Below are 24,866 nucleotides of genomic sequence, written 5' to 3'. Positions count from 1 at the left end.
CAACCCAACAACAGAAGAGTGATTCGAGTTCCTTTTTAATGAAACAGAGGAAAGCATCATTTCACTGCACGTTGCAGGCTGGACAATCAGTGGAGGTGCACCTTCATCACTCTTCAGGGAAATAATTTGGTCTTGAAATTAAATTCAGTCTCTTTTTCACTGATCTTCCACCCTAGTTACTCAAGCCAGTGATGTTAATTCACACAGCTCCTGGTTTATCTGTAAGGACTCTCAGAGATTGACACAAACGCTTATCCACAATCCACTTTAAAACCATTAAGGAGTGCGTGAAGGAGAAAGTGCAGCTTGATCTTAGCTGTATTTTATTTCAACAATGAAATTTGACTGGTCGTGAAGGAAGTGCTTGAGTTTACGGCCACAAGCTGGCAAACACTGGGAGAAGCTGAAGTGCTTAAATCACTCCTTTCATTCTGGATGCCTGCCGTGGCGAAAATAACATCAGGAGCATTCCTCTGCTACAGGAGACAAGATGTTTATGAGGGGGCAAATAGAAACCAACAAAATAAAAATCTTTTCCCCAGCCCAAACCAATTCCAATAACTCGATCTAGGGGTTGTGTCCCTGGCCCTGGCAGCGCGGATCGTGACCAGAGGATCTTCAGGACAACCCCAAAAGCTTCCAGGACTCCCTCACTGCGGGACGCCCGGTGCTGAGGGTCCGCGCGCTCCCCTCACGGCGCACGCGCCCTAACGGCTGCCCGGGCACGCCCCGCCCCGCGCACGCGCGGCGGCTCCTCCTCCTCCGCCTCCCAGCCCGGCCGCTGCGTGACGCGCTTGCGTCAGACGCAGCCTCGTCCCGGCTCGGGGCGGGGCCGGGGGGTAACGGCGCGACTTTTCAAAATGTCGGCGGGGGGGGCGCGGAGCGGCCGCCCCCGGGCCCGGGAGCGAGCGGGGCTGCGCCGCGGCGGGCGGCCCGGGGCGCCCTGATGGGTTAACCGCGCTCCCAGGCTCTCGGCACGACCGGTAGCGGGACCCGAGGGAGAACGGCCGGCGCCATGGCGACCTGCATCGGCGAGAGGATAGAGGTGCGGCGCGCAGCCCCTCGGGGCGCGGAGGGGCCGGGCGCGGGCTCGTCCCGCTGCCGGCGGGGGTTGGTGGGAGCGCCATCCCTCCCGCGCCTTCGCCCCGGCCCCACGTGTCGGCGGGGAGCGGCGGCTCCGCGGCGCTGCCATGGCAGCCGGGGGCGGGTGTATCCCGCGTCCCGGGAGCCGCGGCGGGAGAGGCGGCGGGAAGGCCGCGCCGCCCCGGGCAGCGGCAGCGCGGTGCCGGCAGGAGGATGCGGCGGGGGTGGCTGTGCGGGCCGGCCGGGCCCCGCCGCCGCCGCGCCCCGGAGAGCTCCCTGCAGGTAGCCCCGGGCCGCCTCGGGTTTGTCCGGATCTCGGGGGTGCGGGGACTCCCTGGAGGGTCCGCATCGGGAGGGGCGCTGTGAGGCTTGAGTGACAAAGCCCCAGGTTAACGAGCGCGGTTTGTTGGTCTTGCAGGATTTCAAGGTGGGGAACCTCCTGGGGAAGGGCTCCTTCGCGGGGGTCTACAGAGCAGTGTCCCTGAAAACCGGCCTGGAAGTGGCCATCAAAATGGTAAGGCAGGCGGCCAGAAAGTATCCGTCTCCTTAGAGACCGAATGGGTGATGCAGTTGGTCACTGATGTTTGGGGTGAATGTTTGTAAATAACGGACATAAGATCGCGACTCGATCCTGAAAGATGCACCATAGCTAAATAGACTTAGTAACTAATAGAAATGCTTTTTAGTGTTGACTATCTTTAGCCTGTCTGCATAGCAAAATGAGATGTAGGTTTCTCTGCTTAAGTATTTCAGAAAATATGTTAATAACTGTTAGTGTTGATAATGTTAACACTTGACTGCTTTCAGTTGTCGTGTTCCTCTAATTATCTATAAGACTTGTTCATTAAAAGAGTACATTAAGTTAAACTATGTGAAAACTTTATATTTAAAAATTGTCAGGCAAACATGCACTGAACCTCTTAAGTTATGCTGTGATCCACTTACAGATAGACAAAAAAGCCATGCACAAAGTTGGAATGGTACAGAGGGTTCAGAATGAGGTGAAAATACATTGTCAGCTAAAGCATCCATCTATACTTGAGGTAAGAACCTTGGGGTTTGTAGAGAGGGCTATATATGTGACTTGCTGCAGGATCTACAAAACAGAATTTCATTTTTTCTTTGTTTTTTTTTTTTTCCAGCTTTATAACTATTTTGAAGATAGCAACTATGTGTACTTGATACTTGAGATATGTCACAATGGAGAAATGAGCAGATACATAAAGAACAGAAAGAAACCCTTTTCAGAAGATGAAGGTGAGATTTTTTTTTGGTCTGTGGAGCCGTCTGCATTACTAATTATTAATATTAAATTCTAGAGGAAGAGTGTTTAAACCTGCCATCAAAGTTTCTATACCTTAAAATCTTGTGGTAAGTGATAATCTAGAGATTGATTATTACTGTGCATATATTCACTTGCATTTCTATATACATTTGTTTCTGTTTGTGCTATTTGGAGTATAAAAACACGGTGATCTTAGAAGGCAGAGACAGAGAAAGTAGAGCTTACCTTTGTACTTAAAATTCCATTGAAATGTGGGTTAAGACAGGGAAGAGGAAAGAAGAACAGAACATTTGTTTCTTTTTGTGCTATTTAGAGTATAAAAACATGATAATTATAGAAGGCAGAAATAGAGAGAAAGTACAGCTTACCTTTGTGCTTAAAATCCTGTTGAAATGTAGGTTAAGACTGGAAGAGGAAAGAAGAAGAACAGGAAAATTGGCAACTTCTGCCTTTACTGCTTCCAGACTCACCTCGCTGCTCACCTCTTGCTCAGTTCTTCTTACTGAGAAGAGGAACTTCTTACCTGCTTAAGAAGTTTCCTGCTTACCTGCTTCTCTATCAGTTTCTAATTTAGTTCCGTGATTCTGCTATAGATAGGGATTTTTTGGGACCTAGGCCACAGGACTGGATTTATGGGGTATTGCTATAAAGACATCATTAGTTTAACTTGTATCTGGCTTTAATTCTTAAGAATCTAATTTGAGAAAGTTTGGGCCAAGTGAAAGTATTTCCAGTCCTGTTTCCTGTGTTACATAAAGAACAACGTTGTGCCATTTTGCTTAAAGCAGAAAGGTAACTCCAGTTTCACTAGTCTGACACCTGAACAGCCTCGTAAGAAAAAGCTTAAGTAAGATGAATAGCAGGCTTAAAGCTGAGTTATCTTCAGAGCTAGGATTTCAAATCTAAGAGTGCAACATCTGGTTTTGTTTTGACAGCGCGACACTTCCTGCACCAGATTATCACGGGCATGCTGTACCTCCATTCCCACGGAATACTGCACCGGGACCTCACCCTCTCCAATATCTTACTCACCAGCAACATGAACGTCAAGATTGCTGATTTTGGCTTGGCCACTCAGCTGAAGATGCCTCATGAGAAGCATTACACCATGTGTGGAACTCCCAATTACATCTCCCCGGAGATCGCCACGAGGAGCCCGCACGGGCTGGAGTCGGACGTGTGGTCTCTGGGCTGCATGTTTTACACCCTGCTCATTGGCAAGCCGCCGTTTGACACGGACACGGTGAGGAACACGCTGAACAAAGTGGTGCTGGCAGATTATGAGATGCCGGCCTTCTTGTCCAGAGAGGCCCAGGACCTCATTCACAGGCTACTGCGCAAAAACCCCGCGGATCGCTTGAGCCTTTCCTCCGTCTTGGATCATCCTTTTATGGCCAGGGGTGGCTCTGCACGGAGCAGAGACCTGGGAAGCTCAGAAGATTCCATGGACAGTGGAAATGCCACCATCTCTACGACCTTCATGGGCTCTTCCAGCATCAGTACCAGCGGTAGCTTGAAGGAAAAGAAGAAGCTGTTAGTTGGACAGCCGCTCCCAAATAAAATTACTTTTTTTCCTACAAACAAGAATTCCAGTAATAATTCATCAGGAGATGGAAGTGGTTCTTTCCAACAGTGGGGAATTCAGGGAAAGGAAACTGGAGGAAGTGGCAGGGGAAGAAGCGTGCAGCCTGCCGAGGAGAGGCCACATTCCCGCTACCTCCGTAGAGCCCACTCCTCAGACAGGTCTGGCACATCCCACAGCCACACTCAGGGCATATCCAACATCATGGATCGATGTCACTCCTTGGAAGTGCTTTCCAAGCCTAAAATAGGAACAAGGGAGAACACAGAATACTTTTCACCTGCCAACAGCTATACTGATATAGGAGAAATATTTAAGGAGAAGACTTCTAGTACTTCTGGTTCTTTTGAAGAGCAGATATCTCCACCTGTAAAAGACCAACCACAGTAAGAATCAGATTTTTTATTCCTGTTTTGTTTTCTTTCCACTTGCAGCAAGCTGATGATTTCTTTCCCCACAGTAATTGTAGTAGAGAGCCTTGCTGATTGTTCTTTGTAGAAGAGGCAGATGAAGGGAGAAGGCATTCAAAGTGCAATTATCAACATTTTTACTTGTTGGTCTCTTGGGGTGATTTTTTTCTTATGCTTAGAGAGGATAAAACAAACATTTAGTAAAGATTAGGCAATAGATTATAAAGATGGTGTGCCAGAAGGAAAGTATCAACCATAGATAATTATCTGAAATTGAGTCCTGTATTTATTTGTAACTTCTTTGGGAAAATCCTGGCTCCTTTTCTATAGACTTTCTATGAGAAGAATATCAAAAGAATAATTTTCTGTTTTAATATAAGGTCTTCCATATCTTAGTTCCTGCATTTCTCTCCACATTAAGAACTGGCATGATTTCCTATGTTTTCTCTTTGCAAATCAGTTCAAGGAAAAGACAAACAAGCACTTTTCCCTGTAAGAAAAGTAAATGGAGTAAGAAGTTTTTTTGACTGTTCTCAGGTGTTTGACATAAGCAAAGTTCAGTGGGCATGTGCATTCTTTCTAGTTTGAGAAATTTTCGATAAATCAAAAGTTTATACAAATGTTACTGTAATGCTTACTTTTGTTCCCCATGACTTCACAAAGCCATGCTGAATGTAAACATGAGAGGATGTTAATGTGAGTGTGGGGATTAACTTAATGGTTACAACTTTTTAATAATAATCGATTATAGGAAAGCCTCTTACACCTGTAGTTAGCTCGCACAGCAAAATACTAAATGCAAGTCCTGAGACTTGAATTAGATGGTTTATATTCTGTGGTTTTGGGGTGGTTTTGCTGATAAATGAGCCCTTGACAATGGTGAAGTAGTCATCATCACTCAAGAGAGTGCAGACAGTTCAGGCTATGGAGCTAACAGAACCTCACAGGAGCTTAGTGTGAATTTACAACAGATCAGTGACTCTGCAGTAACTGGTTTTGTGTGTATTCTTTATCCTTCAACACATGGATTCTATCACTTGTGGCTACATATATGTGATCATCTAAAAGACTGGTAAAAAATCATTATAATTTCTGGGTTTGGATGTATTTTATACAAATTCAAATGATTTTGGGTGGTAAGATTGGCATCTTTGAGCTGCATGTTTGTTATGCTGAGTGAGACACAGGGGGCTCAAGGGTGTCATGTCATCACTGGGTCTTCTCCAAGGCTGTGAATTAAGTGCTAGATGTGAGAACAGCTACTGCTGGCAGCATTATCATCACTTTTCATTCCATTTGGAAACTATTTATTTGAAAATAAAATAATAAGAAGCACTTTCTATGTTGCCTAGAGCTACAAAATGCCACTTGCATTTCCTAAATGTTCCAAGTGTTGTGGTTTCTGCAGCTGTAGCATTTTATTTTTTGTTGTGCAAGTGTCTTTGATGCAAACTTGATTATGTGTGTAACTTTTATTTTGTAGCCCAAATTATCTGTGCCCAGTGAAGCCCCAGGTTGGTTTGTTAGAGCAGAAGTCCCAGGCTGAGACAATGCAGCAGTGGCTTGGAAGCATGCAAACAAATGGTGTGTTACTCATCACTTCTGTATTTTTGCAGTCAAGTTAGAGACTTGTAATAGTTTCAGTGGGATTTTCTATTATTCTTTTCTTTCTTTGTACACTGAATTTGAATATATAGCTTCCTAAAACAAGCTTGTTATTTTCTACTAGTATTTTAGGAAAAAAAAACCAAAACCAAACAAACAAAAAAAATCCTAAAAAACCCCAAAACTCAAAGAGGAAGTAAGAATTTTAGACCCTGACATAATTACTCAGTTGTGTCAATATGTCAGAGTAAATATATGACAATATATATGACAAATACTAGCAGGTGACTTGAAAGCCCTGTTAATTTAGTTGTGCAATTACAATTAAATAAGAGAAGATGGGACCTCAATGAATGAGAAAGATAATAAAGCTGCAGAAGGATGGGTGGAGGAAAGGACAAAGACACAGAAGGGAAGGAGGTGTTCTTTGTTGTGCATCATATTATATTACATCATTTGCAAATAAAGTAATTTAATCATAAGAAGAAACCATAAATCCACTCTGGCCTTTTGTGGTTTGATATTACTGGACTCCTTCCCTTCCTGTCTACAGGGAATTGGAATCAGAGAACATATGGTCTGAATAATCCTATTTAATTTTTGGTCCCTTCTCAACTGTTCAGCCACACAACAGAAGGAGCACAATAATGATGTGGGTGAGGAGAAAGTTGATCAAGGACTTAAATATCAAAACTAGGGAAGGAATTATAGGAAGGTTAAATATCAAAACAGATGTTTAAAAGAAATAAATACAAGAATTTTGAAAATAAAACAAGGGTTTTATAGTATGCATTTAACATTTTGAGTATTAAAACCTCTGGGAGATGGTAAAACACTAGTTAGATAAACTGCAGCTTAAATGAAATAACTAGTGGTTATCTGAATGGTAAATAAGCTGTTTTTCAACAAATTAAACTAATTCTTGTATAAGAATCTATTTGAAGTCCTAGTATTTTGTTTATAAATTATTCTTTAAAATTATTTGATGTATAAAAACTGAAGACCATCTTAACTGCAATGTAGGAACAGCTTAAAGTAGCACTGGAATTTTGCTAGCATTGGTATTGATGGTACTAAAAGGCCTGATGATTTGGACTGAGAATTAAAGAAATCCCATTCTTCCCTTTAAATAAGCCTTCCAAGACAATCCCTTAAAAAGCTTTTAAGCTATACTAGAGTTTTTTCCTTCTGGCTCTGACTCTTTGAATCTGCAATGTCCCTTTGTGGTGCTTTCAGATGCTCTGGGACTTCCTGCAGACCTGAGTGGCAAGAGTAACGCCCAGGGAGGCTTTCGGTACCACCTGGATGTGCAGCAGGATGCACCAAGCCATGCATGGAACACCTTAAAAGACATAAGGAATCATGGAGCATCTGGGGACTGTCCACATTCTTTAAACCAGAGAAACCCAAAGCAATGCATCCCTGGAGTTGTCTGCAAAAATGAGAAAATTCAGCCTGGTCTCTGGCTGAACTCCAGAATGACATGTGGCCTTTGGTCAGCTCCAGAGCAAAACCAAACTTGTGGCCAAGAACCATCAGCACACCAGAAACCTACACTGAGAAGTGTTGTGTCACCTCTCACTGCTCACAGGCTGAAACCCATCAGGCAGAAAACCAAAAATGCAGTGGTAAGTATCAGTTCTGAAAATGGGAACAATTGAAGTGCTTAATATGGTGTGACTGCCTCTTAAAAATCACTTGGTAAAATAGAAATATATGTTTTTAGGAAACTGAATCTAGGATAATTTAATTTAAAATCATAGGATAACTTAATGCTAAATTATCCTATATATATATTATATATTATATATTATATATATTATATCCTATATATGTTTTTAGGAAACTGAATCTAGGAAAATTTAATTTAAAATCATAGTAGTAAGATGCATCTTAGCTTTTGTATAGAGAATACTTAAAGCATAATAGAGCAGACCTGTCTGTGTTTGCTTTTTAGAAGCCTCACCCTCAGTTACCTGGCTGATACCCTTCAGTCATCTTGAAGTGCTCTGCTTTTAAAAAAATAGCACTAATAACAAAAGTTACTGTAAGAAGCATTTATCTGTTTGAAGTACATTTAAGGAAAAAGAAAAGCATTTATTAAAGCATTTGTGGGGGGAACAAAAAGTGGCATATCTTACCTTTTGCAGAAAGTAAATTCATGTTTAATCTATTTTAGGTGAGCATTCTAGATACTGGGGAAGTGTGTATGGAGTTTCTGAAAGAACACCGCTCGCAGGAACTTGTGAAAGAAGTTCTCAGAATATCTTGTGATGGAAATGTGGTGAGTACATTTTTGATTTCTTCACTGTTTTATGAAGCTTGGAGTTCATTCAGAGCTGTTTTTTTCTTTTTAAGTGATTATTTCTTTTGAAATCCACTGTTTATATATGCACAGCTGTAAACTCTGCCCCTCCATAATAAAGCCATATAAATATAGGGAGCAAGCAATTATTTGAGAGAAAAAATTGGACTTGGCTTTTGGAATAGGTGAAGTATTGGTGAAGAAGTGCTGCTGTTAAATAATTACTTAGAGTAATAGTGAATTTAAAGAATCAACTAAATCTACATCTTCACTTTCATGGTGAATCGTAGTAATTAATTAAAATGTGAGTTATTTCCATCCCTGTTAAAAGTGCACAGTGCTGTACTAAGTTGCAACTGCACACAATTTTTGTTCCCTTTTTGTAGATTGCAGTTTATCATCCCAATGAAGGAAGAGGTTTCCTTCTTGATGACAGACCTCCTCCTCCTCCTGAAGGCATCTGCACGTATAATTTTGACAACTTGCCAGGTAACCTGAAATTTACTTTAAAATTATGATGCTTAATGTGATATTTTAAGTGAATCTTGTGACTTGATAGCTTTTATCTATTACTTTTCAGATAACTCTGAAGTAAAACTCCTTTCAGAATTATATTCAAATTTCCAGTTTAACTGGAAAATGTTTTGAAACTTCACAAGGAAGTGTAACCCACAGGTTTTGATTCCTGTTATATGGAAGCTTTAAGGAGTCTCCCCTTACAATGTAGTGTATTAAAATTAAAACTCTTTTAATATTTTCCTCATTCGTACCAGGAGCTGTTGGTGGAAATAAGTCAGTTTCTCTAAACATGCCTGTCAAGTACTTAAATACTACTCACAACTTTCAGCTATCAAATTACATAATTTAAATTACTTCTCTTCAAGCTGATGCACAGTGTTTGATGTGCTAAATTCTAATTTTTTTTAAATTTTCTTTTTTAGAAAAGTACTGGAAAAAATACCAGTATGCAGCTAAGTTTGTGCAGTTGGTGAGAACAAAAACCCCCAAAGTGACGTTTTATACAAGATATGCCAAGTGCATGTTGATGGAAAATTCACCCCCTGCAGATGTTGAAATTTGTTTTTATGATGGTATGTATTCATTTTGGCAGTTATGCAAATAGCTAAATCATGATTTTAGGGCTGCACTAAAATATTATCCAACACTAAACAACCTCCACTCCAGTTTGAAGAAAATACTGCACTATAAGCAGTTTTTTGGACACCCTGCCTTTATTTTAGCACGTGTAGATTTAGTTGATTCTTTAATTCCTTAGTGATATCTTCCTCAGGAAGTACATGTTATTAAAGTGTTATTTGAATTATACTTTGGCTTTATTCATGAGCTCTTCTTTCCATGGTTGAACTGTTGTTTTATACAGCTCACACTGAAAGTGTTCACATTTTCTTGCAGGAGCAAAGATCCATAAGACAGCTGGTTTAACTCGTGTGATTGAAAAGTCAGGGAAATCCTTCACTTTGAAAGGAGAAAGCGAAGCAGGGTTGAAGAAGGAAATCCAGGCTTATATGGATCATGCAAATGAGGTAAGGTGTTTTACACAGGCCTTTTCCAAGCATCTTCCTGAAAATTCACCTCCCCTTTCACAAATGTGCTTCCTGTGGTGCTCTCCACGTTTTCATTACACTATTGAGGAGGGAGGGTGAGGTAATGGTGACAATCCCTCACAAGCAAGACTGAGGGGAAATTCTTACTAGTGTGTAAAGCAGGTTTGCCTGTCTGGTAAAAGGATTAAACAAACAAATGAAGCTGCTTTATACAACTTGAAAAATTCAGAGCTGTTGAAGTTTCCTTAGGTGGCCTCGCTTGCCACACTAAATGTGTATGAAATAGTTATACAAGTCTCAATTTAAAACTTGAATAAACTCCTCATTTCAGGGACATCGTATATGCCTTGCACTGGAATGTGCTGTTTTGGAAGAAGAGAAAAGGAGTGGAAGTGCTCCATTTTTTCCAATAATTGTTGGAAGGTAATATCTTTCAGTTCAAAATACTGATGTATTTGAATATTTATGTATTTATTGAATATTTATTGCATACTTATGTATTTGAACTGAAAAACATTTCTGCAGAAGGCTCCTGCCATCAGGTGCTTTGGACAGTCTGTGGTAAAATGAAGGAAGAACTATGTCTCCTCACTTGTTTCTTTAATCCCTTTTGGACAGACCTTTTCCCTGCTTTTCTCATTATTTTTCCAGAAAACCTGGTAATACTGAATCACCACTGGCTGTAGCACCTCCACTGTTGGACAAGACAAACTATTCAAAAGAAGCTGTGGCATTGGATAGAAATCAAGCTGCCAGTTCTACTCCAGTTCAGACTCCAAACTGTGCTCCTGTAAGTACAGAAGGATGTGCCATGGAGACCAGTCTCCCATGTTGCTGTTTTACTTCAATTAATGGAATTACATTTGTATGGCCACAGGCTTTTATTAGCCTGTTGTGAGCATACTGACTAGAATAAGCAGATTTTGATACCTGGGTTTAAGAGCATCTGAAAAATCAGAACACTCCAAAACTTTACCACAAATGCCTCCTGGGAACAGAGTTTGAAAATTGCTTACTTGTGTTAGACAGCACAGTCTTCAGTTTGAAAGCTCTGATGTGCCCTCAGTGCTGTATAACAAATGGTGTCACAAAGGGTATTGGCACTTGTTGTTGTTCTGAAATAATCAAGTGTTAGTGTGTACATAAGAAAAAGGTAAGTGTGAATATGTGTGTAGCCAATAAGGCTTTGTGAGCAATTTCATCTGGCTTGTTTAAAAGGCCCACCAAGCTTTGGTTCCTGATGAAACTTCCTCAGCTGACTGAATTATACTGGGGTCTTGGCACACTGAGTTTTATTGTGAGCTTTGTTGAATAAACATCAATCTACATTTGTAGGATCTGCATCTGTTTGATTGTGTAGTTCACGTTCCTAGTACAGAATCCTGTACATTTCCACCTGACTGAAGTGAACTGACAACAAAAAGCTGTGTCCCTGTGGGCTTTTTATACTGTAATGCTGTGAAATGAAGCATGGAGGCTCAATCTGTCTGCATACATGAACAGGTGGCAACTGACCACTGCAGCTCATCAGCAGGATTAATGCCAAGGCTGTTGATTCTGTGCATCTCTGGGTTTTAGGTGGTGCCCTGTGAAAAGCCTGCATTTCTGACTAACACTGTTGAAAAGACCTGCTCCTCTGGTCATCCCACGGAATGCAGCCCAAATTCAGCCCAACTTGTCAAGTCTGTTTTTGTGAAAAATGTTGGTTGGGCTTCTCAGGTGAGAAATTAATAAAGGAGGCATGTCTGTTCTTTTTCCTACTAGTTTGAGATATCTATTTTTATTGAAACTTGATTTGTGAGGAACCATTCACTTGTGCACTACAGTTTAAGTCTAAAATTTGTATGCATGAAGATACTTTTAAAAAAGTGTCTTAGATAAAAACCATGTTGAACTACATAACTAGAAGAAACCCAAATAATAGTTCAGTGTCTCAGTTACCACAGTTTTCCTGTGGCTATTACTGCCTGTTTCAGTGTCCTTTCTCTTTTAAATTTGACTCTAGTAAAAAACTGAAACTGTTTAACTTCTCTGTTCACTAATATAGATGCAAAGGTGTCATGACAGAGTTTTTAATAGCTACTGACCAGATCTATGCAAGAGAAATGTTTTTTCCTCTACAGCAGGAAAAGCTGTTTCCTTGCAAAGCCATCTTCCCTCTGCTTTTCTGTTGGGTAAGCTTTAGGTTTAAAACATTATTCTTGGCTACCCAGATAAAGTAAGCTTCCTCTCCTAACAGAAAAAGCTCTCTTGATTATATATAAAGGTTAAATTGTGTATAGCTGTGAACTCTCACAAATGGGCCTCTGTTTGGCCCTTCATAAGATTTCTTTAGGAGTGGTTAAGCTAAAGGTAATTCTTCATTTATCTGGTATTGACAAGGATATCTAAAGCCAAGCATCTGAAACCTGAGGAAGTCAGCATGAGACTACTTCCTCCAAAGTAATATCCATGCAATCTTTTTCTTTAAAAGACTGACAAAATACCTAAGTCCCTTCAGCAATTTTGAAAAGCTTTCAGTTTCCACTATTAGAAGAGTTCTAGGTTTGTAATTTTGTATTTTGTATCCTCAAACCACAATGTAACTTCTCTCATCAGCTGACCAGTGGAGCAGTATGGGTTCAGTTCAATGATGGATCCCAGCTGGTAGCCCAAGCAGGTGTCTCCTCCATCACTTACACTTCTCCAGAGGGTCAGACAAGCAGGTGAGTCTGTTCCTGCCATGAAAACATCCAGCTAACTCAGTACAAGGCTGCTGTACATCAGCTAACTTCATAGCTGCTCCTGACTCTGGTTTGTAAATTTTAAACCTTAGCACTGCCATCACTTCACAGTTGGTCAGCTTATGTAAGCTTATTAAATAAAGAGAAGCACCCATAGCCTACTGATAACAAATAAATATTCATTTGTTATCTGGATAACAAATGACTAAAACAAGCTGGGAATGCATCTACTTGCTCTCCAGAGTACAGCCACTATTCATGTGTAGTATTAAAAACAGGGAAGCTGAGGAAAGTAGTGTTTTGAAATAATTATATTGTCATGAAATAAATTATTTAAGCATCTCAATTTTTCTATGCTGCTTTGCCACTCTAGGTATGGAGAAGATGATAAGTTGCCAGAATACATCAAAGAGAAGCTGCACTGTCTGTCTTCTATTCTTGTAATGTTTACCAATCCAGCTGGTCCTCACTGATTCAAGGAAACCAGGTGTCATGGCAAAAGAGCTTAATAAACTCACTCACTGACTTCCCAGTAAAGTGACTGATCTCACTCAGCCTATGCAGAGATTCTTCCATAATCTGGTAAAAAGCTAGGAAGGGGAGGGTTGCTCTCTTTATGTGCAGCAAATTGTGTGTGAAGTCTCATAAAAACATATTTTTCATTAAAGTGATGGATAAACTCACTCAAGCCAAGCTTTGAGAAACTTAGTTCTTGACTGTGTTAAGTCTTGGGAAATAATCTGAATCTGTTGTATTCTTTTTTTCTTACTCCACTGCTTCCTCAGTGCCAACAATCAAGGAAAATGCATCTGTGCTATTCAAGTACTTGTATTTGTAAATAACTTATATTTTTATGTCTTACAAGTAATATATGTAAATATGTATATGTTTTATAAGTCTGTTTTTATTTTTTGTAGCAGCAGCTTAAAACTTCCCTGCACAAGCATGTTATACAAAAAAAAAATAAATGCAGTGGTAATTGCCTGGATCTATTTATTTGTTTCATGGTCAAGTAATGGTTAAAGGAGAAGAGTTAAGAACTTTAGGTGGTTTTACCTTGTTTTACACATTGAGTAATACTTACAGCAACTGAAGTAGCATTAACAGTAGCTTTTCTCCCAAACATTTGGCTTCAAGTGTGCTAACACTCCTGATGGTGCTTGTATTTATACTTAACTACTCTATGACTTCCTTATCAGGCAGGAAAAGATCTTAAATCCAAAATGATGTTGGAGGGGGGAGCATGAAGAGTTTCAGAGGAGCTGGTGCTGGCTGTGTGCAAGCACAGCTCAGCTGAACTGCTTCAAGCCAGTTCTCCTTGTTCAGGTGCTGTTTAAAAGACAGAACCTTGGTTGCTTTGTCATGTCCAAATCAAGGACATTGCACTAGCTTGCAAAGAAAGAATTTAGTACTAGGAACATTTCAGAACAATATACAAGTAGCACTTACTATTGAATTAGCTTATAAAAAAGTCCTTCTTCACAACATTTTGCGATTCTGTAGCAGTAAAGCCCATAAAACTCCTGTATCCCCTTCAGTTAGTATTGAAAAAATCATCTTTTAATTCAGTAGTTTCTTAGTGTTTGAACAATTGAGTACATAGGAATAATAATCACATTTATTAAATTCACATAGTAGAGACATTAGACAGCAGCCACAACTCTCATACTGGAGTTACTCCAGAGGTTTTTCCCCAGTAGCATTAAAACAGCTAAACAAACCCATACAGATGAGCTTCGACCCCATTATGAAGGAAAATTAGTCTCACTTTTTAAAATAAAGCCTGAATGACTAAAACAGTGTAAATTCCTGTTTCTTGTACCCTAATATCAGACGAAATGAAGTCTGCAGATAATAGTGAACACCTAGGAGCCAGTTTTCTCCTTTCACTTAATTAACCACCACTGCTCAGCACAGTGCATTCATTCTCACCAAGCACAAAAGTGTAAACTATTGTACTTAAGACTTTTTTTCTTGTAGTTAAGAAAAGCTGTGCATATTTCAATGCTGCAGGTTATCCTTCTTGCTATAAAAAGGCATTCAGCAAAATAGTAGAGGAAAAATTGCACATTTGGTTCACTGTAGTTCAAGTAACAGCTGCTGAAACTGATTTTCAATGGCTCTTGGTCAACTGAAAGACCCAAATCCGACATCAAGTACCTGTGTGGAGGGCACCTCCCTTCCTCTATGTTTCTGTCACCTGTCATTTGGAATCCTGGAGGAGATGTAACAGGTTCCAGAAGCAGGTGGGCTGTATTAACCAGTGCTTACAAGCCAACAAATTCAACATCAGCGTGGTGGTGTCTCCATACAAAGTGCATGCAGCTCAACTAATCTTGTAGTTACTAAAGAGTTACTAATCCTGATTCACAGAATCAAGATAATATTTCATTTACTTCTTTCTGGAAAGGATGCACATAACCTGTGACCTTCACAGCTGCACTCAGTGCACATGTACATCCCATAAACTGTACACACTTCAGATGTGCCATGGTATTGCTCTAACCCATCACATTCCTTCCTCTGCTGCCAGAAAAGCAGGACACAGCAGCCAGCTGCAGCAGGGCTAACCAGGTATTGGGGTATGACCAAGTTAAATGTTCTGTCAGTGTGTAAGTACAGGTGTACAGTTGTTAACCCACATCCAACAAGGTCAGTGGTTAGGTACTCCTCATTCAAAAGCAGAAATAAACTAAATATTACTTCTGCTTGGTTTTACTGTTTGGGTTTTTTTAAAATATGTATTTAACAATTCTCTTCCTGCATCCTCCCATATCTGACAGAAAATGCAATTAGTCTCTTGTATACTATCTCCAAGAGTAAGAGAGAGACTACAACTACTCCACAGATCAAGCTGAATGCCCAGCGTGGCCCCAGGTGAGTGTAGATTTGGCTCACAAAAACAGGCCCAAGGATCCTTGCTCCACTTCCAGAGGCAGTCAACCATCCCATGTAGACACCCTACAGCAGATCAAAAGCTTATGTAAGTGATACAGGCATTATTTAGCTTGCCATTAACTCCAACCCCTTAGCCTAACTAGAAAATGTAGAGTATTTAAACAACCACTTTTCTTTCTTAACTCATTAAGACACTGATTACTTTGTTTCCAAGAGTACTGCTCAGCCTCTCCAAGCTTTCATTCCAAGGCTCCACTCATAGGTACTCTGCTGCTTTCTAACAAAAAACAAGTTCTGGCTGTGTTCTGGCTCAAAGAATTAAGTCTCTTGCACCAAAATATAACAGGAAAAAATGGGCCAAGGGGGAATAAAATTTTTTGTTAAGCAATAATGTAAGTTTGCTAGAGTGTTTCACTAGTAAAAAATGCCCATACTGGGGGTCTAGTAGTAGTCTTTACAGTAGCCTATTTGTAGTCTTTATATAATAAACTTAGTAAGAGACATTATTCCATGTGGTATTCCAAATATGTAATTGGTATTTACAAAAAGCACTCTGCCAGTCTGCCAGAAGAGTCATGAAATTTTCACGTTGTAAGATTTGCATAAGTAGCACAAGCCTTGCTTTCCAATTCCCCTAGAGACTTGCCTTGGATTTTGAAACAGATTGGAGCTCCTGCAAAGTTCTGCCCTGCTTAAAACACTTATTATTCTGCCTTGCAAAGTTCTGCCCTGCTTATTATTTGGCTGATCACAAAAGGAATTTTAACCAGACCTCTCATTCTAATAAAGAGAGTGCACAGCAAATGAAATAAACCTTTTAGGGATGGTGCTTACCTGAGGCTTTGGTCCTAGGACTTTTGAGTATAGAGTGTAGGACATGACATTGCAAACAGGATAGCCCAAGCCTATGAGCACGTCAGAGCTGATGTACTGGGCCAGGTAGATCATGGGAGTGTTCAGGCACCAGGACTGTGTGACAGGGCAGCCCACGGGTTCTGCTGTGTGGTTGGATGGCAGCTGCAGCTCTGGCAAACTCCAGAAAGGTGCTAACATTTCACTGGGGGCTGTTCTGGGAATGGAGTTGTTCTTTATTTCTGTAAAAATAAGTTTTTCATATCATGAAGAACAAAAGTGCAATGAAAGGCTTTCAAAAGAAGGTGGTATAGTTAAGACTTGAACTTTACCTTGCCACTGGATATTTGGTAGTTTCTTCCCCCAAGGCAGTAAGATAAAGAATCCAATCAAGACAATCAGTAAGCCTGCATGGAGTATGGCACGCTCACCAGTCCTGCCAAACAATGAAACTGCAGTTAAATGTATCATTTAATTCATGTAAAATTTAGGTAGCTGCTAATGACACAGCCCGTTAGTTTGTGGAAATGATATCTGACCAAAACACTGGCAAGAAAAGTTACAAAATCACAGTAACTTAAAATCAGCATTTCTTGTGATTCAAGGGTAAAACACAGTCAAATGAGAGGGGGTTATGTTAACAGAACAAGGAACAACCACAACATCAAGACTGTGCCAAAATTGGAAGTATTTCATTGTCATAGTAAACCCAGACTCATTACCAGTAAAGACTTGAGTAAGAGATTTGGCCCTGCCATAAAGTTTTTCACATTCAGCCAACATAAGAAACAAAATCCCAAAAACTTACTTTTTTGACAGTGTTTTAACCACCATGAAAACAATAACTGATTCAATGCCAATCACACTAAGGATTATTCCATTATAAAAAACAGCTTCTTTCCTGGTCCAGGAATACATATCCATTGTCAGTGGAGTAGCTATACTGGAATGACAGAAGAAAAATACAGTAATCATAAAAAGCTTCTTCCATATATTAGTGCCCATGCATATATCTGGTATACACCAAATATACTCTGAAGCATCATTAATCTATTTCTGATAGTTCATGAAACAATGTTGGAGTGAAAACCAAGCAAGGGTAATAGAGACACAAAAAAAACCATCAGACCCTGTGAGAACAAAAATACTAAATTTTTGATAATGTTTAAATTTTAGCAACCAACCAGTCTCTGAAACCTCAGTTTTCTAAAAATAATGCAACTCATGACAGAGCCAAATTGTAAAATAAATTTTAACTACAATAGAGCTCAAAAAACTCACAGAATAAATCATATATACTCAAAGTATCTCCTAAGTTAAAAAAATGAAGTACACACTGGAGCCTGAGATAATGATGCTATGTTTTACTTTTTTTCTTACAGACAGAAAATTTGGGAGTAAATAGCATACCTCTTTAAGCTAAAAAAATCCCAGTCATATAGAACAGTGTATTTCAGAATACAATTGTATTAACTCTACTATACAACTGTTTTAATCATTACTGAAATAAAAGATGCACTGAAGCTTTTGGAGATAATCAGAATCATACTAAGAAATCACACAAAACTAAAACAAAATACAAAGAGTAAGGTACTCAAATGAACACATGCTTTTTTTGAACACAAGCTTTTTTTTTTTCAATACTTAAAAAGTTGAGGATATGGGTTTGCCTCTGTTGAAAAGCTTTAACATTAATGATTTCTCTACCACAAATATGGTAGCTATGGTAAAGATATGTACTATTCTGTACATATCTTTAGTTATTGCTGACCTTTAATTCATTACTTTAGTTATCACTGACCTTTGATACCTTATCAGTACACATCAGCTTGATTGCCTGTGGTTTTGGACTTCTACTTAGGAAGATGAGTGGAACAGAAAAGCCTTTACATGCATCCCCACTCTGATTACTCTACATGTCTGAATATTTAGAGAGAAAATAGACAAACTTACGTTTCAAAGACAGCAAACACAAACAGGATGACAAAGAAGAGAACGTTGAGTGCTACCACAGCAACATGGTCAATGCTTCCTTCTGTGTTCTGATCCAGAACGTCACTTCCTGCAGCAACACAAAAGAATTACCTGAACTGCACACTGAGCTTTTTCTTATGCCATCACAAATTACAAACAGCAATGATTCCTTTGGTCTTCCAAGTATTTAGCATGTAAGTTGGTGGGCAGCTAGGCAGTTATACTTTGACACTCAAATGATAAAGTTTTTACATCAAAATGGAGTTGTTGAAATTTCAATTCCACTGTCAATTAGAGAAAATGATTTCCAAACTGGTTACATGGTCTGTTTTCCCAATGAAACTTGAGTGATAGCAAAATAAGAAAACTTCTTGAAATATCTGAACAAGAGAAACCAAAACATTCTCTTCAAAGGTCAAAATTACATAGCAGGATTCTCAGGGTGAAAATATGGAAGGATCCATACAATTTTTTTTTTCCCTTCTTTGCTACCAGACAGCACTATGGGCACAACATGATAAATGAAGCAATTTCTGGACCAGCTAAGGAGAGATGTAGCCTATTTTGCACATCAACTTCCCAGTGCATCAAACTTTAGAATACTTCTAAATGCTTCTATGTAATAAGAGAGTACTTCAAAATTATAATCAGAGAAGGAGTTTTCAAGGAACCACTGGTACCTTCTCCATCAGAATTGATACTTTTGTACTGCCGTCCCATGTCATCCACCCGATGCTCCCTAGAAATGTAAAACTTTTTTCATTAATACACACATTTATTTGATCTACTATTGAGTCAAGTTTCTATCAAAATAAATGTAAATGCTATCATCTATAGGATAATTATTTGCAGCTCCATTAAACATCATCTACAAAGCTGGCACCTGACTGCAGTGAACACTATTCAAGAAAGGAAATAGTCTAGTGGGAGCATATTGGATATCCATATGCATTTGCACCAGTGGGATAATGAAAAGAATCTTAAAGGAAAGACACGGACACTGAGATCCCTACAGACAACCTAATTTCTCCTCAGAGAAAATACATGGGCAGCAACTACCAATATTAAGCTGTATCAAGCCTAATAGTCCAATATCTTTAACTTTTTAAAAATCAGTTTACATTCTAACCATAACATCACCAAGATCCCTTTATGAGCATCAGAAAAATACAGGTATTCAAGAAGGTAGAAACACTTTAAAAATGAATAACAACTTTATAGTTTTAGCAGGTCTATTACTCCTCCTGCTGAGCAGCATATTATTTGCTCCAAGTCACCCACAAAAACAAGGTGAGGTATTTATAAGGTTTTTTTTTACTTGATTACCTGAATATGGCAAAGATGAGAATAATATTAATAACTCCTAAGAGAGCTCCAAATAACACAGGTGTTGTGTACATGTTCAGCTGAAGACAAAGGAATTTCCACGTTACTCCTTCTTCTCCAATAAGTGTAAAACATGTCTGAAAAACTTAAGAACATCAGTGTACTGTGAAAATCTTGAGAATCATTAAGAAAACATTAGAACACATAAGAAAAGTTGTTCTAACTGCCAAGTAAAATTTAAGTATTATACCTTTCAAGCCTTTTACATTTTGAGACTTCTACTCTAAATAAACAAAATGGATACCAGTGGGATCTCAGCTAGCCAGGAAAGTACTTGATTACATAAAATAAACAGTATAAACAGCATCATCACACTTATAGAACTGAATTCTGACTGTACTAATAGTTAATTTTCCTGGCCAACAGATGATTTATTTTTTTCCTCTTGCTCTTAGTGGAAAACATTGGTCCTGGGACTGGATTATCCCTTGTGCTATGGGCAAACTAGAGAGAAAAGATGCAGTGGGGGGGGGTTTAAATTATATTTTGGATTGGTGCAGAGCAATTGGACAAGAATGCTTCATTTATATTGGCTTAGAGAAGTACAGATTAGTGGACCCCATTTATTCAATCGATCGCGGTATCACTGACAAACTATGTCTTAAAATCCCCTGCATACAGCTGCTGAGGATTCCTACTTCCAATGCCCAATTTCAACCTAGTAAGAGAAGTGAGGAAAGAAGATTTTGCTTTACCTGGGCCTAATATGAAGCCAACTGCTTGGCAGGCACTGGTATTGGCCATGGCGCTCGTTCTTTCCGTCAGAGAAGTGGCACCCGCAATATACGATCGAACTACAGCCACATTGCCTTCAAAAAAAACCCCAAACCAAGCAAGTGTTCATGTAAATATCAAGTTCATATTGTTAAAGTGTTGAGTGACATTTATTTTAGGGGTTTGTTTGCTTGGCAGGCACTGGTATTGGCCATGGCAGTCATTCTTTCCATCAGAGAAGTGGCACCCGCAATATACGATTGAACTACAGCCACATTGCCTTCAAAAAAACCCCAAACCAAGCAAGTGTTCATGTAAGTATCAAGTTCATATTGCTAAACTGTTGAGTGACATTTATTTTAGGGGTTGGTTTCTGATTTTGCAAGGTAATAAAAGCCAGCACTCCCTCCAGTATTTTTACACAACAGCACAATTACACAATTTTGTTACAAACCGCTACAGGCCAACCCTTTGCTTTGTTAAATACTAAGTTCTCATTCACATAATGGTAAATCTGGTATTAAAACTTAATGTTAACCATCTTACACGAGACACAGAATGTAACAATTTCCAGAAATGTAAATCCTGCTGTGTTTACCTGCTCCAAACCCCACGAGAGCACGGGCAGTCAGCATGTAGTACTTGTTGTGGGCACGGGGCACGTGGACGTAGGCATAGAGACAATTAGCAGCTACTGAAATAGCAGTGGAAATGACCAGAGGCTCTCTCCTGGGCCTGTAGTTGGACCACAGGCCAAAGAGGGGAGAAGCAACCATTTGGCCAATGCTGTATGAAGCTATAATCCAGCCCAGGAAACTGGCATCTGCTGTTGGATCAATCTGCAGGAACACACGAGTCAGATCTGTGGGCAAAGCACTGCAGTGTTTGATATTACCAGCAGCACCCTTTGAGAATGAGTGCCTGGCACACCAAGGACCCTGCACTGTCATGCTTCCTCTGAGGTAATAAACCTTGCCTCACTCTCTCCAGCAATGCACCCAACCAATAAAACCCTCTTTGCTTCCTGGGAATGGCTCACTTGCAGCAAATTCCAGGAGATTTTGATGTTCTGGGCTAGAACTTGAGCAGCATGGCAGGCATGCTGCTTCCATGCCAGCAGCAAGGAGTCACTTCCACTGTCTCTGCACATACCTGAATCTGTCCTGATTTACAGGGCTGGTTGTCACTCTGATTTTTTAAGATTTTCTAAACCTTCTGATGCTTACATTCTTGTAACGAACTTTCCCACATACTTTTTGTAAATAACTCATTATTTTGCATTCTTTTATAGAAGAAAAGAAATTTGATAAACTGTTAGCTTGTCCAGTGTCATTGGAGAGGTGGCACTTTCACCCACCAATCCACTGACGCTTTAAAAAATCTAGAAGTGTTAAAATCAAAAAATAAACTTCCCCTTTTTTCACCTTAAAAACAACAGTGTGTGCATGTCGTGTTGTTTCGTATCCTATAGTAATAGCTGGTAATGCATTTTCTTGTTTTCTGCAAGAATTCAGCATCAGCCTCACCTTCAATGACACCTCTAGGTCCCTGCCCAGGTTATACTCTCCCAAATTTGCATTTAAAAACTGCCTTCTGCAGTTCCAGGGGCACTAAAATCCTAGCACAGATTCAACTGAGGTTTTAGGGACTTTCGTGCTGCTTTTAAGATCTAAGAGGTTTAAGAACTAAGATCTTAGATTTAAGATTTAAGACCCCCAAATAAACTAAAATCACAGGAACAATGGCTATCTCCTGTTAGGAATACCAAGATCTCTGTGCAACAATGTGATATCTACAGAGCAACTTCTACCTTCAGTTTCCTCTGTAATTTATTTATTTTTTCCAAAACACAGACAAGTCTTGTCTACTAGGTTTTAATAACAAGACTTCTATTGATTTGCTCTCCAGGAAATCATGATATTGGAAAACCAAACATTTCTGGATTATGATGTACCTTTAGCAATTGTACCTTTAGCAATTTTGCAAGAAATAATAGAAGCTGTCTAAGTGGATGGCAGAATAAAAGTCTCTTAAAGCCAAACACCTCCCTCTACTTTTTCTTTTCCTATATAAAATGTCAGGTTTTCTAGTATCTACTTTCTGAGCAGGAGTTTTCTGTTCTTAATTATTTTTAAAAATACCCCATATTTACAAACCTTTTGGAGATACGGCCACACAGACATAATTACAATAGAGAAACCTGTAACATAGTAAAAAATGAAGTTATTTCATAGGCCACTTTTATCAGTATTTTTCTTTTCTGAAACAGTTATTACAAGTCTATTTTTATGCCTCTAAATGTATTATAGAATAAACCTGTGCATTTCCTGCTTCTTTTAAGGAGTGCTAATTCCTCCTATCAGGAGGAACTATCTTCAAAAGTTCATTTTATAGGTGAATACACACTAAACAAAAAACCTCCTATGTTGTCCTCCCAGTAGAAAGAAAACAAGGTTCCCAAAGTAAAAAGAATTTCTTGATATACTGACATATATGTATTCATTAGTCACAGAGATTTTTAATTAATAATAATAAAAAAATGAGTTACTGAAGTATCCTATCAAATTCAAGATAATTTCTAGGCCCACAGAAAATCATCAAAGGTCAAAAATCAATTCTTGTTTCTGGGGGAAGTTATTTAGGAATAAAATTTCAATTTGTCCTGCAATGGAGATGCAAAACCCAATAGGATAAAACAAGTTTTGATACATGTTTTGAAATAGACAGCATACATTGCCATAAAGATCTTACCTCTTAAGAATGCCATGTTATTTCTGTTTTCATTCCCTAGAAGTTTCACTCTGGATGATAGAAGTGCAACCTTTGTTTTGTTTGGTTCTGAGCAATACCCTTACCTTGCCACTACCAAACTAGTAGGGAGTCATAAGCCACAGACTTATGTAATCCATCACTTTGTGTAAAAGCAGTTTTATTACTTATCTCATCAGATGGAACTTTCTGTTTGATTTGCTAAGATTCAGACATTCTCTTTTGAAGAATCAAACAATGCACCCTTTTTGAGGTTAGAACAGTAGCATTAAAGAAGCTCTCTAGTTGGAATTTAGAAAGCCCTGTCATTTTCAAACCAAAGTCTATTAATTAAACAAATAACATCCAATTCCACATGTATTTACTCACCTACACTACTGAGAAACATGGTCAGGTACATGATCCAGATGGATCGCCACCTGCTCTTATAGTGCTCCTGTGATTCCACAACATCCCTGGTTTTCAAACAAAAAGCAAGAGGGAGAAAGAAATCATTATCAGATCCTCTTCTAGTCGCTCCCACATGACACTGCAAACATTTTTCACCAATCTCTCAATGCAATTGTGTAACTTGTTAAGCAGGAGGGGATTTCCGCTTCATAGCAAAGACTACAAAGAACTTATTTTTTGCTGGAAAAATACTAGATTGACAAATCAAACAATAGAACAGAAATGCTATCACACACCAAACGTCACACAGAGAGATCCTGATCTAGGGAGGTCTTCTTCGGTTCTGCAAACTCTTTGTATAGACACTTCTGAGCATCACAGATCATATAAAACCTTTAAAAAGTGGGTGTTAAACCCCTCACAGCTGTAACCTTAAAAGAACCACAAACCTGAACAACTCCTGATGTGACTAAAAGCTACAGCCTGTCTGTTTTTATGATGAGAAAACAACAACATACAACGTAAAAGTTGTGTGTAAAAGATGCTGCTGTTGATAGGAACGGCTGAAAAAAAATTAAAACAGAAGTTACAAACTAAGTTACAAAGTAATGTTTATTCAGATGATGCAGACTCAGGCTATGGATATAGATGCCCAAACTTAGTTTACAAACGCTGTTTACGCAAGTCGTACCTAGACTTAGGCATATCTGCGATTTTAAATTCAAGACACTTGTTTTGCTGTCAGAAGGGGGGAAAAACCCCAAGCTGCCCACACATGAAGGCTGCTATTAAACACCCAGACTTCAGCCGCACATTAATCCCGTTGGGCGTTTTTTAGGGATTTCCCAAGCCAGTGCGTTTGTGTTTTCCCGCAGAGGGAAGCAGTCCCCGGCCCGCTCCCACAGCCGGGCCCGGGGCGGTCCGAGACTCGAGCTCCGAGCTCCGGAGCGCTGGGGACGGCGGCTGGGGCGGGACGCGCGGCCGGGCAGCGCCCCCCGGCCCGGGCTGCCCGGGAGGGGCGGGGAAGGACCCGGCACCCACGGGCGGCTCCTCGGCTCACCCGCGGCAGCGGCGGCGCCCCCTCACAGCAGAACCAGCCCCTACCTGCTCTCTTCCTCCTCCTCCTCCTCCTCATCCGCCGCGGGTCCCGCGGACCCCAGCAGGGGCTCCCGCCCGTCGGGACGCGCCTCCGGAGCGGAGCCCGCGGCCGCCATGGCCCCGCAGCGCCGGGCCCCGCCCGCGCCCGCCTCACGCACGCCGCCAGGGGGCGCCCGAACGCGAGCGCGATGGGCGCGTGAGCCGCGTCCCGTCCGTCCCGTCCCCGT

At 40.1% G+C, this 24,866-nt stretch overlaps 2 protein-coding genes across 3 annotated transcripts; one reads left to right on the top strand and one right to left on the bottom strand.

The window, feature by feature from the left end:
• Positions 1-837: 837 nt before the first annotated feature.
• PLK4 (polo like kinase 4) lies at positions 838-13,546 on the top strand. Of its 2 annotated transcripts, none has more exons than XM_036381682.2 (16): positions 838-1,045; positions 1,502-1,597; positions 2,031-2,126; positions 2,226-2,340; positions 3,304-4,336; positions 5,844-5,944; positions 7,202-7,593; positions 8,145-8,249; positions 8,657-8,759; positions 9,212-9,361; positions 9,684-9,814; positions 10,167-10,258; positions 10,487-10,625; positions 11,414-11,554; positions 12,434-12,540; positions 12,932-13,546. In XM_036381682.2, exons 1-16 carry the CDS (start codon positions 1,016-1,018, stop codon positions 13,029-13,031), a joined length of 2,931 nt encoding a protein of 976 aa, XP_036237575.1. In that variant the 5' UTR covers positions 838-1,015; the 3' UTR covers positions 13,032-13,546. The 2 variants fall into 2 exon arrangements, with proteins under 2 accessions (XP_036237575.1, XP_054370519.1); XM_054514544.1 differs by lacking the exon at positions 838-1,045 and adding an exon at positions 1,297-1,365.
• Positions 13,547-14,096: 550 nt separating this feature from the next.
• On the bottom strand, positions 14,097-24,764 carry MFSD8 (major facilitator superfamily domain containing 8). Its single transcript, XM_036381683.2, has 12 exons — positions 24,646-24,764; positions 23,521-23,606; positions 22,539-22,582; positions 20,981-21,221; positions 20,364-20,477; positions 19,609-19,753; positions 18,963-19,021; positions 18,262-18,370; positions 17,117-17,251; positions 16,641-16,744; positions 16,291-16,550; positions 14,097-15,519 (listed from the first exon to the last, which is right to left on the bottom strand). The coding sequence occupies exons 1-12, from the start codon at positions 24,753-24,755 to the stop codon at positions 15,304-15,306; spliced, it is 1,623 nt and encodes a 540-aa protein (XP_036237576.1). The 5' UTR covers positions 24,756-24,764; the 3' UTR covers positions 14,097-15,303.
• Between the last annotated feature and the right edge of the window lie 102 nt (positions 24,765-24,866).

The sequence above is a fragment of the Molothrus ater genome, chromosome 4 (assembly GCF_012460135.2).
Source record: "Molothrus ater isolate BHLD 08-10-18 breed brown headed cowbird chromosome 4, BPBGC_Mater_1.1, whole genome shotgun sequence".
NCBI lineage: Eukaryota > Metazoa > Chordata > Aves > Passeriformes > Icteridae > Molothrus > Molothrus ater.
This window is presented reverse-complemented; position numbering and strand designations above follow the sequence as displayed.